Source organism: Entelurus aequoreus, linkage group LG13 (genome assembly GCF_033978785.1).
Source record: "Entelurus aequoreus isolate RoL-2023_Sb linkage group LG13, RoL_Eaeq_v1.1, whole genome shotgun sequence".
Taxonomy (NCBI): Eukaryota; Metazoa; Chordata; class Actinopteri; order Syngnathiformes; family Syngnathidae; genus Entelurus; species Entelurus aequoreus.
In genome coordinates this window covers 61,106,034-61,120,158 of record NC_084743.1, presented here as the reverse complement: position 1 = coordinate 61,120,158, position 14,125 = coordinate 61,106,034, and the positions used below count along the sequence as shown (strand labels likewise).

The following is a 14,125-nucleotide window of genomic DNA, read 5'->3' as shown; positions in this document are numbered from 1 at the left end:
CTTCGTTGCTCAGCTGTAAAGGAGGTGTGTTGCCTAATCACCGAGGTGGGGGTTGGGGGGGGGGGGGGGGGGGGAATAGGGTGACAAGCTGTGTACCCACACTGCCCTACTTCCAGCTTCACCAGCCTGATCAAGAATGGTCTTGCGTTATTAATATGCTGCGTATCAAACAGCACATCTTAAAGCTGCTAATAGTGTGAGTGTGTAAGGGAGAGGAGGACAAGTGTGTCAGGTTTCAGCTAAAGATAGGATGCAAACAAGACCCTCAAAACGTTCACAAAAGTCAAAGTACTATACACAAAAAGTTGTGCATTTCTTTAGAGACCGTTACACAAGCTCAGATGTCTTTGTCTGCACAAAGAGGAGTCGGTCGTGTTCATGACAAACTAGGCGACCCAGTTAGAAAAATGATGACTGACTCACAAACTGATTCAATCCTTTAAATGTGAGGTTTTGCTGCATTGCGTGCGACTTCAGAGACTTTTGCAGTTAAACTTAGGCCTCAAACTTTCTTTGTCGGTCTCCAATCCATGTATAAAACACTGCCCTGTAAGCTGACATACTAAACATGATGTGCACTAAATGGTGCTTTATGCCCCTGAGCACACTGTCCATATAGATGACAAAAAACAGGAAAGAAAGAAAGCCTGCAAAAAGCAGTGTTGTGGAAAATGGCAGAAAGAGTCGCCTGTTTCAAAGTTAGTATTAGAGATGTCCGATAATATCGGACTGCCGATATTATCGGCCGATAAATGCTTTAAAATGTAATATCGGAAATCATTGGTATCGGTTTCAAAAAGTAAAATGTATGACTTTTTAAAACGCCGCTGTGTACACGGACGTAGGGAGAAGTACAGAGCGCCAATAAATCCTAAAAGGCACTGCCTTTGCGTGCCGGCCCAGTCACATAATATCTACGGCTTTTCACACACACAAGTGAATGCAAAGCATACTTGGTCAACAGCCATACAGGTCACACTGAGGGTAGCCGTATAAACAACTTTAACACTGTTACAAATATGCGCCACACTGTGAACCCACACCAAACAAGAATGCCAAACACATTTCGGGAGAACATCCGCACCGTAACACAACATAAACACAACAGAACAAATACCCAGAACCCCTTGCAGCACTAACTCTTCCAGGACGCTACAATATACACCCCCCACCTCAACCTCCTCATGCTCTCTCAGGGAGAGCATGTCCCAAATTCCAAGCTGCTGTTTTGAGGCATGTTAAAAAAAAAAAAAAGCACTTTGTGACTTCAATAATAAATATGGCAGTGCCATGTTGGCATTTTTTTCCATAACTTGAGTTGATTTATTTTGGAAAACCTTGTTACATTGTTTAATGCATCCAGCGGGGCCTCTCAACAAAATTAGGCATAATAATGTGTTAATTCCACGACTGTATGTATCGGTAATTAAGAGTTGGACAATATCGGAATATCGGCAAAAAAGCCATTATCGGACATCTCTAGTAAGGATGTAATGATGTGAAAATGTCATTTCAGGGTTATTGTGGCCAAAATGATTATTGTCGCGGTATTGATGAATGAGCTCAAAGAGTTCTTAGACACACAATACTTTTTAACAAAGTAAATTTTTTTCAATAACTAAAATAACTGATAGAAAAGCCATTTTGTGTTTCTAGTGCTTCACTGATAGTGTTTTAAGTCTTTACTATTTTATCTCTTTTAATGGCTAAGCTTTTATTGTTTTAAATATTGGTTTTGTACTGCAGCACTTTAAGATTTATTTAAATGGAAAGTGTGTAACAAATAAAACCTATTATTATTTATTATTTCTAGCAGGCGATGTGGCATCCTTCTCTGTTCAGCGGTACTTGAACGCACCGTAACAACACCTCTGTCTTGTGTTCCTCCGAGTACAGAACGATCACTCTGTTCTAAGAGAGCAGTTTGTAGGTTCAATGTGCACAATTAGCGTACCTTAGTTACTCAGACACTAATGTTTTTGTATACATTTAGAATGGGGTATGTCTTTTCTACATGGGGAAATATTTTATCTCTTGTTTTCAGTCAGTCCAGGAGTTTATAAAGTGCATCTATCAATCCTTTTTTTTAATCATTTGAATTTAAAACGGTAATACTGTCAATAGTTTTATAATTTATACTGTGTAACCTTACATCCTTATGATGCATTCTAGCAAACTCATGAAATATCAATTGTTTTCCAGTTGAATGTATGATATTGTGGTTATTAAAAATCATTTAGCATCTTCTTACCTGGATGTATCTCAGAGCACTTCTCAGCACGCTCAGATTAGAAGTTTTCTTCTCGTCGATGTTGGGGATGTTCTTCTTGAGCGTCTCGAAACACTCCTTCAGGTGGGCTCGTCTGACGGACAAAAATCAACACACCGCTGGGATTTTATTTCGGCCTTTTCACACAAACACTACTGTACAATAATTATGACTCACCTGTTTTTCTCCAGCTTGTTATGCACTTCTCTGGTGCCTGCCCTGTAGGAACACACAACACTACATGACTACTTGAAGGATTGTTTGTTATAATGTTCAATACAAAGGAAAACTGGAGGACACGATGTTGATGTGTATCTGATGTTGCTATGACAACAAAAAAACGGATTGCTGTATTAACTGTGTTTTTTAAAATGTATATATGGTGCATGCTACTCAGTGTAAAAATTATTATAGTTCCTTTTTCTATCTTTATTACATACAATTGTTTAGCAAAACCAAGCCAATAATACATAACTAAACAAAGGTAGCCAGTCTTGTGTACAGGGAATTAAAGATTTTGTGAAAATTAAATTATCGCTCTATTTAGTCGATGGTGTACTAAAACTAGACTTGGTATCGACATCAATCAATCAATCAATGTTTATTTATATAGCCCTAAATCACAAGTGTCTCAAAGGGCTGTACAAGCCACAACGACATCCTCGGTACAGAGCCCACATCACCAATCTATGAATAGATCCACCCTCCTCTTACGTGTACACCTGCTCGCTACACGCCAACGGAGCACAACAGTTGCTGTAATATTACAGGTGGAACAAAACATTTGAATATCACGCAAAGGTTTGTTTATTTCAAAAAATTTATTTACAAGGTGAAACTAATACATGACATGGGCTATTAACATTCAACTCAAGATATTTCAAGCATTCTTCTGATATAATTTAGATGATTATGGCTTACGGTTTAGGAAAACCACAGAACATTTTGGGTTTCAAAAACTGTAAGCCATGACTATCAAAATGATAAAGGTTTGACATATCTCACTTTGCATGTCAAGAGTTTATATCACATATTAGTTTCACATTTGAAGTTGAATTGCTGACAATAATTAACTATTGCGCAATATTTACATTTTCTGAGTTTCACTGGGTATCTTCTCGATAAACTTAGTTTTTATTAAATATGTTAATTTCCTGTTAATAGCTGCTGTAAGGCGGTTCCATCTACACTTCCCATGCTAAACCTTAAAGTAGCAGCTAAGATAGCTTGAAACCACACTAAAAATGTAATGCTTTTTCATCAAATCGCTTAAAAAAGCTGCTAAGCTATCCTAAAAAACCCAAGAAATAAGTACTTTTCCAGCCAATTGCTAAATTAGCTGGTAAGATATTTTAAAACCCCCCCCAAAAATATTTTTTTTATCCAATCGCTAAATTAACTTGAAACAGAAGAAATAGGTGCTTTTTCATCCAACCGCTAAATAAGCTGGTAAGCTATCTTAAAACACACAAAAAAAGTGACTTTCCATTCAATTGCTAAATTAGCTGGTAAGATATATTAAAACACAAAAAAATGGTGCTTTTATTTCCAATTGCTAAATTAGCCAATAAGCTATCCTAAAACAACACAAGAAATTAGTGTTTTGTCATCCTAACACTAAATTAGCCGATAAACTATCTTGAAACAATACAAGAAATAAGTGCTTGTTTATGCAATCGCTAAATTAGCCTGTAAACATGCTGGAAACAACGCAAGAAAAAAGGTGCTTGGTCATCAAATTTTCTAAATTAGCTGCTAAGCTAACTTAAAAAGACACAATAAGTATGTGCTACTTCATCCAATCGCTAAATTAGCTGCTGATATATCTTAAAAAAAGGTGCTTTGTCATCAAATTGCTAAATTAGCTGGTAAGCTAACTTAAAACGACACAAGAAATACGTGCTATGTCATCTAATCGCTAAATTAGCTGGTAAGATATCTTAAAACAAGGCAAAAAAAAGGTGCTTTTCCATCCAATCGCTAAATTAGCCATTAAGATTGCTTCAAACAACACAAAATTCGAGTGCTGTGGGGGGGGTATATTGTAGCATCCCGGAAGAGTTAGTGCTGCAAGGGTTCTGGGTATTTGTTATGTTGTGTTACGGTGCGGATGTTCTCCCGAAATGTGTTTGTCATTCTTGTTTGTTGTGGGTTCACAGTGCGGCGCATATTTGTAACAGTGTTAAAGTTGTTTATACGGCCACCCTCAGTGTGACCTGTATGGCTGTTGACCAAGTATGCCTTGCATTCACTTGTGTGTGTGAAAAGCCGTAGATATTATGTGACTGGGCCGGCACGCAAAGGCAGTGCCTTTAAGGTACTTCTCCCTACGTCCGTGTTTTAAAAAGTCATGAATTTTACTTTTTGAAACAGATACCGATAATTTTGAAACCGATACCGATAATTTCTGATATTACATTTTAAAGCATTTATTGGCCGATATTATCAGACATCTCTAATAATGAGCTTTTGTGGTTGTCATTAAAAGGCCTTAGTTAATAATCAGCATCTATATTTTCACGTAGATCGGCTGAAAAGAAAGCTAAAGTTGTCTAAATGCTCATTTTGTTGGAGTTTTCTTATTTGTACATGAACAGGCTGATTTCAAAGTAAGAGTCTTACCCCCCGGGCCGTCTCTTGAGGTCGAGCAGGCGGCCGTCATCAGTAGGACTCCCCCGGCTGGTGGGGCTGTTGGCCCGCGAGGGCGGCGTTAGTGTCCGAGGGGTTCCAGTGGGCTGCTGTGGGGGTGAGACCATGGAGCCGTGGTACTGCTGGACATTAGTGTTACTGGCCTGGTTCTCTGCCGGCTCTTTGTGGCTCACGTCGTCGGCTCTGGACGGCGGAGAAGGCGGCGAGGCTATTTCCTGAGGAGAAAGAGGTTCCTTCTTGGGAGAGACCGCGGGTGGAAGAGCCGGATGAGGCCAGTGGGTGACGGGGCAGGGGGGCGAGCTCTCTGGTTTGGGTGTGACCAGCGGGAAGGGAATGATTGCGACGGGCATGAAGGGGGGATGCGGAGGAGGAGGAGGCGGCAAAGGGGCCGGGGGCTGCTCAGAGTCCAGTACTTCTGCTTTAAGAACATTGTTGATGTAGCCCATGGAGGCGTAGTTGTTCAAATGAACACGCTTTTGCTCGCTCAGCTGATCCAGGCGCAGTTTTCCTTTCAGTTCATCCTCTGCGAAAGACAGCAAACACACGTAAAAACTCATACGTTGGTCCTAGCGCTGGGTCACATGTGACATCACTTCCTGTTGCTGTTGCCTCACATTCCACCACTTGGACAGCAAACAAGCCTATTTGTAACAGGAAGTCAGGTGATCAGGGAAAGTGTTGCATGCGGGTGATGTTCTTGTCTGTTTATGATTTAATTACTTGAATAGGGAAGGGCACCGCTCACATTTACCATACCAACTTTATTTATAAAGCCCTTTAAAAACAACCACAGTTGAAGAACAAAGGGCTGTACACCACAAAGAAATAGAGGCAAAGGACAGACTAAAAAATAACATTTAAAACAGAAGTAAAATACACATTGGAAAAGCAAATACAAATTACCCTAAAAAATGTGTTAGATAAAAAGCAGTTTAAAAGTTAAAAACAGTTTAAGGTCTCATGCTGGGTTAAAAGCCAGTGAATAAAAATGGGTTTTAAGAAGGGTCATAAAAATAGCCAAAATAGGGGAACCGATACACTACCAATTTTCAGCCCCTTTGTGTGTGTTGGTAAATATGAATTGTATTTGATTACAAAATCTAGTTTATTTTGGCAACATTTAAAAATGAGCCGATTATGACAACTGCTGTCCAGTTGTATCTTGTTTTATTATCACATTTCTGAGTCTCATTTGCAAGTATGACATGGCAATTACAGTTGTAGTGTATAGTTTGTGTTTTTTGTTGCCCCCTAAAACGTGTTAATACTGTAAGTATTGTACATATTATGCACCAGCTGTTAGTCTGTAAGGTGCATTTTAGTTGTAGTATTTGGAGGTGTTGCAGTCGCCATGTAAAATCGCTAATGCTAATCGGTAGCATGTCAATAGCAATTTCCTTTTTTTTTTTTTTTTTTTTTTTTAAAGAGTTCTATAATTTCCGACTGTCTGTGAGGCCATGGATGCACACAGGCTGACTTCTGAAGTCTGTGTTCAGTTCAGCTTCTCAAGTGTGCAACAACTTGGGTAAGCTGACCAGGAATATTTGCCTAAAAAACAAAGAGAGAAAAAAAGATTGCTTTTTTCCTGTAAAACAAAAAAGATGAAAACTTTTAGCATTTTGCGACTCGATACAATTTTTCTTTAATGGAAGAGAAGGCAAAATGTGTCTTGATAGTAAAGGTTGCAGACCCCTGACCTCGGGGTAGTTTCAGTCCGCTCTTAGTGCTGCTGGAGTGACTGCCAATTCCCCAAGTCTTGACAACAATAAACAAATGAAAAAAGGTCCATCAAATACGCTACTGAGGCATAAATAAGTCCAGCATTGTCTTTCATGAATGAATGATTCAGTCATGTCCCTTTTGTACTTCTATTCCTTGTGAGTGTAGTAAGCTTGTGATGTGCGATACCACTGATTTTCTTTACGATTTGATACCAAGTATAATTCAGGTTGATATCAATCCAATACTGATACCTTGTGTAAATATACCTAACGTGTCTGGTGAAATGTAAAAAGTAGTGTATGCTGTTGGGGAATCATCTGCAAACGATAAAACAATCACAGTACAAAACAAATGATGGCGTTATTCAGCACAAAATGCGTTAGAGTTGAATATAAACTGTGTGTCGTGTCTCTAAAAAGCCTCCAGTAAAAGTGTTTTATAATACTGAGTGACTCATTTTATTTGCATGTCATTTTCTTAAATAAACAGACGACAGACTGAGCACGCCAGTGAGCTGCTGCACTTGTGTATGCGGAACAAAAAGTAGTCCCCACCATTCTTGTTTCATGATTTACATGATCTCGAATTACTTAAGTACCAAAAATATCCATATTTGGATTTAAGAATCAATCAGAGCACTTGTGTCAACCTCAAGGCAGATCTGGCCGTCACATTATTTAATGTGATTATTTAATGTGGCCCATCACCTCATTCAATGTGGTCCGCCACATTATGTTTGAAAAGACGTCGTTTAATGTGGTCCGCCACATCATTCAATGTAGTCATTTAATGTGGTCTGCCACATAATTTAATGTAGTCATTTAATGTGGTCTGCCACATAATTCAATGTAGTAATTTAATGTGGTCTTCCACACCATTCAATGTAGTCATTTAATGTGGTCTGCCACATAATTTAATGTAGTCATTTAATGTGGTCTGCCACATAATTTAATGTAGTCATTTAATGTGGTCTGCCACATCATTCAATGTAGTCTTTTAACGTGGTCTGCCACATCATTTAATGTAGTCATTTAATGTAGCCTGCCACGTCATTCAATGTAGTAAATTAATGTGGCCTGCCACATAATTTAATGTAGTCATTTAATGTGGTCTGCCACATCATTTATTTGGTATGCCACATCATTTATGTGGTATGCCAAATCATTCAACGTAGTCATTTAATGTGGTCTGCCACATCATTTAATGTAGCCTGCCACATCATTCAATGTAGTCATTTAATGTGGTCTGCCACATAATTTAATGTAGTCATTTAATGTGTTCTGCCACATAATTTAATGTAGTCATTTAATGTGTTCTGCCACATAATTTAATGTAGTCATTTAATGTGTTCTGCCACATAATTTAATGTAGTCATTTAATGTGGTCTGCCACATAATTTAATGTAGTCATTTAATGTAGCCTGCCACATCATTCAATATAGTCATTTAATGTGTTCTGCCACATAATTTAATGTAGTCATTTAATGTGGTCTGCCACATCATTTAATGTAGTCATTTAATGTAGCCTGCCACATCATTCAATGTAGTCATTTAATGTGGTCTGCCACATAATTTAATGTAGTCATTTAATGTGGTCTGCCACATCATTTAATGTAGTCATTTAATGTAGCCTGCCACATCATTCAATATAGTCATTTAATGTGGTCTGCCACATCATTTAATGTAGTCATTTAATGTGGTCTGCCACATCATTTATTTGGTATGCCACATCATTTATGTAGTATGCCAAATCATTCAACGTAGTCATTTAATGTAGCCTGCCACATCATTCAATATAGTCATTTAATGTGGTCTGCCACATCATTTATTTGGTATGCCACATCATTTATGTAGTATGCCAAATCATTCAACGTAGTCATTTAATGTAGCCTGCCACATCATTCAATATAGTCATTTAATGTGGTCTGCCACATCATTTAATGTAGTCATTTAATGTGGTGCATCAAGTTGTTTAATGTGGTCTGCCATATCATTTAATGTGGTCCACCACATTATTTTTTTACATCCACGTCGTTTAATGTGGTCTTCCACATCATTCAATGTAGTCATTTTTAATGTAGTCCGCCACATTATTTTTTAATCCACGTCGTTTAATGTGGTCATTTAAATTGGCCATTTATATTGGCCCACCATATTATTTTTAAATGCAGGTCCCTCAACGTGGTCATCCACATCATTTAAGGTGGTCTCAAAAGGCAGCCATATTTGCGAAGTGGCCCTCAATAAAAACGAGGTTGACGCCTCCGGATTAGAGCACAATGATCTGGTATCGGCGGTTTCAATATTTCCGTATCGATCTGCACATCGTTAGTTGGGGCTACCAAATAGTTTATAAGTCCACTTAAGTGATCTTCTAAATCTTGTGAAAAGTCTTTCCAAAGAGAGCACGGATCCACTTGAATTTCTGGAGGATGTCTGACTGAGTTTTGTTAGTTCCGCCACCCAACTAAACCCGGAAATGCATGTAGGTCACATGGTTGAAACCCAGCAATACCATTATTCCTAATCGCCTTACCGTGCCGCAGCACAGCTCAAGTTCCACTGAAAGCCCAAACAGAAGAATTAGGGAGTTCATTCATCAACTGAGATCAACTTGTTACACTTCTCACTGCAAATAATTAAAAATAATGAATCCTCATATTCAATTTAGTGCTGTCCAATCCTATTCAAGTGCACCCGTGACGTGCATCTGATGAAAGTCTGGGTACGGTTGCCATGGCAGACGTGATGTCAAACGTGGACCATAGTAACTAGAATTGCACTGTGCAGACTGGTGTTTTGTTTTTTTTTAAACTATCAATGTGTGTGAATAAAGTGTAAAATGTTTGGCGGGAGCCTTCCGAAATGAGAGCGATTATGTAACTGCGGCGCGTAAGTGTCCTACTTTCCTGCGTGCAGACGCTGACCTGCTGGGCCACACAGGAAGACGACTCAGCAAATGGCAGCAATGTGGGCGGAGCCACGCGAGACGCCGATGTGTCACTCCTGGACTACTTCTCGAATAAGCTGATTGATTGATTGATTGATTGAAACTTTTATTAGTAGATTGCACAGTGCAGTACATATTCCGTCCAATTGACCACTAAATGGTAACACCCGAATAAGTTTTTCAACTTAAATTGATTCATGATTCAGATATATACTATCATCATAATACAGTCATCACACAAGATAATCATCAGAGTATGTACATTGAATTATTTACAATCCGTTAGGTTTGGTTGATATCAACACTTCAGACATCAACAATTGCATTATCAGAGAAATGGACATTGGAACAGTGTAGGACTGACTTGGTAGAATATGTACAGCAAGTAGTGGACATAGAGAGAGAGATCAGAAAGCATAAGTATAAGTATATACAAACCCCGTTTCCATATGAGTTGGGAAATTGTGTTAGATGTAAATATAAACTGAATACAATGATTTGCAAATCCTTTTCAAGACATATTGAATTGAATGCACTACAAAGACAAGATATTTGATGTTCAAACTCATAAACTTTATTTTGTTTTTTTGCAAAAAATAATTCATTTAGAATTTCATGGCTGCAACACGTGCCAAAGTAGTTGGGAAAGGGCATGTTCACCACTGTGTTACATGGCCATTCCTTTTAACAACACTCAGTAAACGTTTGGGAACTGAGGAGACACATTTTTTTAAGCTTCTCAGGTGGAATTATTTCCCATTCTTGCTTGATGTACAGCTTAAGTTGTTCAACAGTCCGGGGGTCTCCCTTGTGCTTCATAATGCGCCACACATTTTCAGTGGGAGACAGGTCTGGACTACAGGCAGGCCAGTCTAGTACCCGCACTCTTTTACTATGAAGCCACGTTGATGTAACACGTGGCTTGGCATTGTCTTGCTGAAATAAGCAGGGGCGTCCATGGTAACGTTGCTCCAAAACCTGTATGTACCTTTCAGCATTAATGGCGCCTTCACAGATGTGTAAGTTACCCATGTCTTGGGCACTAATACACCCCCATACCATCACAGATGCTGGCTTTTCAACTTTGGACCTATAACAATCCGGATGGTTCTTTTCCTCTTTGGTCCGGAGGACACGACGTCCACAGTTTCCAAAAACAATTTGAAATGTGGACTCGTCAGACCACAGAACACTTTTCCACTTTGTATCAGTCCATCTTAGATGAGCTCAGGCCCAGCGAAGCCGACGGCGTTTCTGGGTGTTGTTGATAAACGGGTTTCGCCTTGCATAGGAGAGTTTTAACTTGCACTTACAGATATAGCGACCAACTGTAGTTACTGACAGTGGGTTTCTGAAGTGTTCCTGAGCCCATGTGGTGATATCCTTTACACACTGATGTCGCTTGTTGATGCAGTACAGCCTGAGGGATCGAAGGTCACGGGCTTAGCTGCTTACGTGCAGTGATTTCTCCAGATTCTCTGAACCCTTTGATGATATTACGGAGCGTAGATGGTGAAATCCCTAAATTCCTTGCAATAGCTGGTTGAGAAAGGTTTTTCTTAAACTGTTCAACAATTTGCTCACGCATTTGTTGACAAAGTGGCGACCCTCGCCCCATCCTTGTTTGTGAATGACTGAGCATTTCATGGATCTACTTTTACACCCAATCATGGCACCCACCTGTTCCCAATTAGCCTGTTCACCTGTGGGATGTTCCAAATAAGTGTTTGATGAGAATTTCCTTAACTTTATAAGTATTTATTGCCACGTTTCCCAACTTTTTTGTCACGTGTTGCTGGCATCAAATTCTAAAGTTACTGATTATTTGCACACAAAAAAATGTTTATCAGTTTGAACATCAAATATGTTGTCTTTGTAGCATATTCAACTGAATATGGGTTGAAAATGATTTGCAAATCATTGTATTACGTTTATATTTACATCTAACACAATTTCTCAACTCATATGGAAACGGGGTTTGTACATTTGATTACTTACAATCCGGGGAGGTGGGATGTGGAAGGGAGGGCCACATATTGTTTTTGTTTCAGCTAGAAAGAGTCAATATTTCCACAAAACACAGTATTTGTGCTCAAAATCAAACAATGTTGACGAAGCACGCAGCAGGGTGTTTTCGACGCGAGGGAGCCAGTGACTCATCTTCCCTCATAAACAATCTTCGGGGAGGGCTCGTCCGGCGCGCACGTGGTGGAAGGGGCGTGGTTTAAAGCCAGTCTTAAGCAACAGGGGCGTGTCCGGAGGGTCACGTCATCGATAGACGTCGCCCTGCGTGACTTTATGCTTTTTTCCCCCCCTTTACTAAATAGAAAGCCAGGCTGCAACCTGTGGCGCGTAAACTTGTTTTAAGAGCTGGAACACGACAACATAACGTGTAAAAAAAAAAAAAATAGAGCACCGCCCTATTAGCAATATTATAGCAATATCTCAAAAATGTTAAAACAACAAGGCCTATGTTTGGCGTCCACGCATCAATAAAGTCACGGTGAAAACACGCAGAAATAGTGTGGGAAATGATCAAATCCAACATCTTACCACCTGCTCGTTGGTGCTGGGCTTGCAGTTCCAGAAACTTGGCGGCTTCCAGAAGCGTCTCGATGCTCATTTCTGCTCCCCTCGTGGTGAACAGTCCCGAGTGAAAAAAAACACGAAGCGAGCGCAGGTCCGTGGAAGGAGGAAAAAAGGGAGAAGAATCCCCGCGCTGGGCAGGCAGGAGCGGGGTAACACGACACCCCTCCGAGTGGAAACTAGCGCCGTGGGGAGAAGTTCCAAACAAGATGGCGCTCAAAGTAGTAGGAACAAATAAGGTTTGTGAATCACGCAGCGCCGAGTGGACGCCCACTGACACGGACACTCCCTCGGCGAGCACGCCGGTGGACCTGACACAAAACACGGAGTGGATTTAAAAAAATATTAAAGTACTTTGTTAGCTACATGCTAACGGAAGTTCGGCTACGCGTTGTGTATCATTCAAACAATGCTAGCCAGATTAGCTCCTACAACTTTTTTTTTAATATAAAATTAATTGCTCAAACAAACGTAATATCGACGTTTCACGTCACTATGGTGACGTTGGTATGCTTTATCGTGTTGAAATGCGTCGTGTGATGTTTGCGTGACGAATTAATAAAGTTATTTTACAGCCTATATTGTAACAAGTAGTATATTGTTTAATGGAAGTAATCTGACTTCCGCGTCCAAACAGGCAAAACGAGCGAACGCCTCCCTCTGGTGGGTGTTGGGAGGAACTGCAACGGTGCATAATATCCTGCTTTCTTTAACCCAGTGGTTCTTAACCTTGTTGGAGGTACCGAACCTCACCAGTTTCATATGCGCATTCACCGAACCCTTCTTTAGTGAAAAATAACATGTTTTTTTTTTCAAATTCAAGACAAAGTTATATGTTTTTGGTAACAGTTTAGTATGGGGAACATATTCTAAGTAACAAATACTTCATTTAGAGTTATTTGGTTAGGGTCAGGGTTAGAGGGTTAGGGTTATAATAAGGCATGAATAAGTACTTAATAATGACTAGTTAAGAGCCAATATGTTACTAATTTGCATGTTAATAAGCAACTAATTAATGGTGAATATGTTCCCCATACTAAAGTGTTACCATGTTTTTTTACTGGTGCATAATAAAATGAACCGTGCATGAACATCACCTTGTTCAAACAACAAAACCAACACAGTGCATAAACTCACAACAAATTACACACCTGCAAATCAGTCTGACTTCTGCTGTTGTCTTATCCGTAATACGCCGATAGGGAGAAGTTTTTATTTACACGATGAGTCGGGTGTGTCTTGACCTCCACCGAACCCCTGAGCCCGATTCACCGAACCCCTAGGGTTCCATCGAACCCAGGTTAAGAACCACTGCTTTAACCTCTTAGGGCCCAAGCTGTTTGTTTAGATGTTTTTTTTTATTTCTCTTTGCTATTTGGGCTTATTGGACCCTAATTAGAATTAATTATATGATGCACTTAGTCCATGAGTACACAAACGTGTACTTCATGTTTAGTGAAATGCTAATTCTTATTTTTACACTTTTTTTTTCCAAATTCCATTACTCTTCTGACACCACCAGATGGCAGTATAAGTGTCCACATAAACGGCCATAAGACCCCAATTCAGTAGTGTACACAATTTTGGAAATAAGAGCTAAAAGGTGCTGTCCACGCATGTGGCCACTAAGCCTTTAGAGGATAAAGTGTCATACAAGTGAAGTGAATTATATTTATATAGCGCTTTTCTCTAGTGACACAAAGCACTTTACATAGTGAAACCCAATATCTAAGTTACATTTAAACCAGTGTGGGTGGCACTGGGAGCAGGTGGGTAAAGTGTCTTGCCCAAGGACACAACGGCAGTGACTAGGATGGCGGAAGCGGGGATCGAACCTGGAACCCTCAAGTTGCTGGCACGGCCACTCTTACCAACCGAGCTATACCGCCCCAAGGATACATTGGGACCCTAAGCAGTTTTTTATATGTTTTTATTTAGATTTTAATTTAA

General features: G+C 39.7%; 1 protein-coding gene across 2 annotated transcripts in view; it reads right to left on the bottom strand.

Annotated features, from left to right (window-relative positions):
* mnta (MAX network transcriptional repressor a) overlaps window positions 1-12,691 on the bottom strand; it is a 30,002-nt gene extending 17,311 nt beyond the window's left edge. The window contains exons 1-4 of one of the 2 annotated variants that reach the window (XM_062068116.1): window positions 12,146-12,691; window positions 4,892-5,441; window positions 2,447-2,488; window positions 2,252-2,363 (exon numbers count right to left, since the gene is read on the bottom strand). In XM_062068116.1, the coding sequence (XP_061924100.1) occupies window positions 2,252-2,363; window positions 2,447-2,488; window positions 4,892-5,441; window positions 12,146-12,212 (771 nt within the window). In that variant the 5' untranslated portion in view covers window positions 12,213-12,691. Of the gene's footprint in view, window positions 1-2,251; window positions 2,364-2,446; window positions 2,489-4,891; window positions 5,442-12,142 lie in introns of both variants that reach the window. The other variant, XM_062068115.1, reaches the window with a different exon arrangement.
* Between the last annotated feature and the right edge of the window lie 1,434 nt (window positions 12,692-14,125).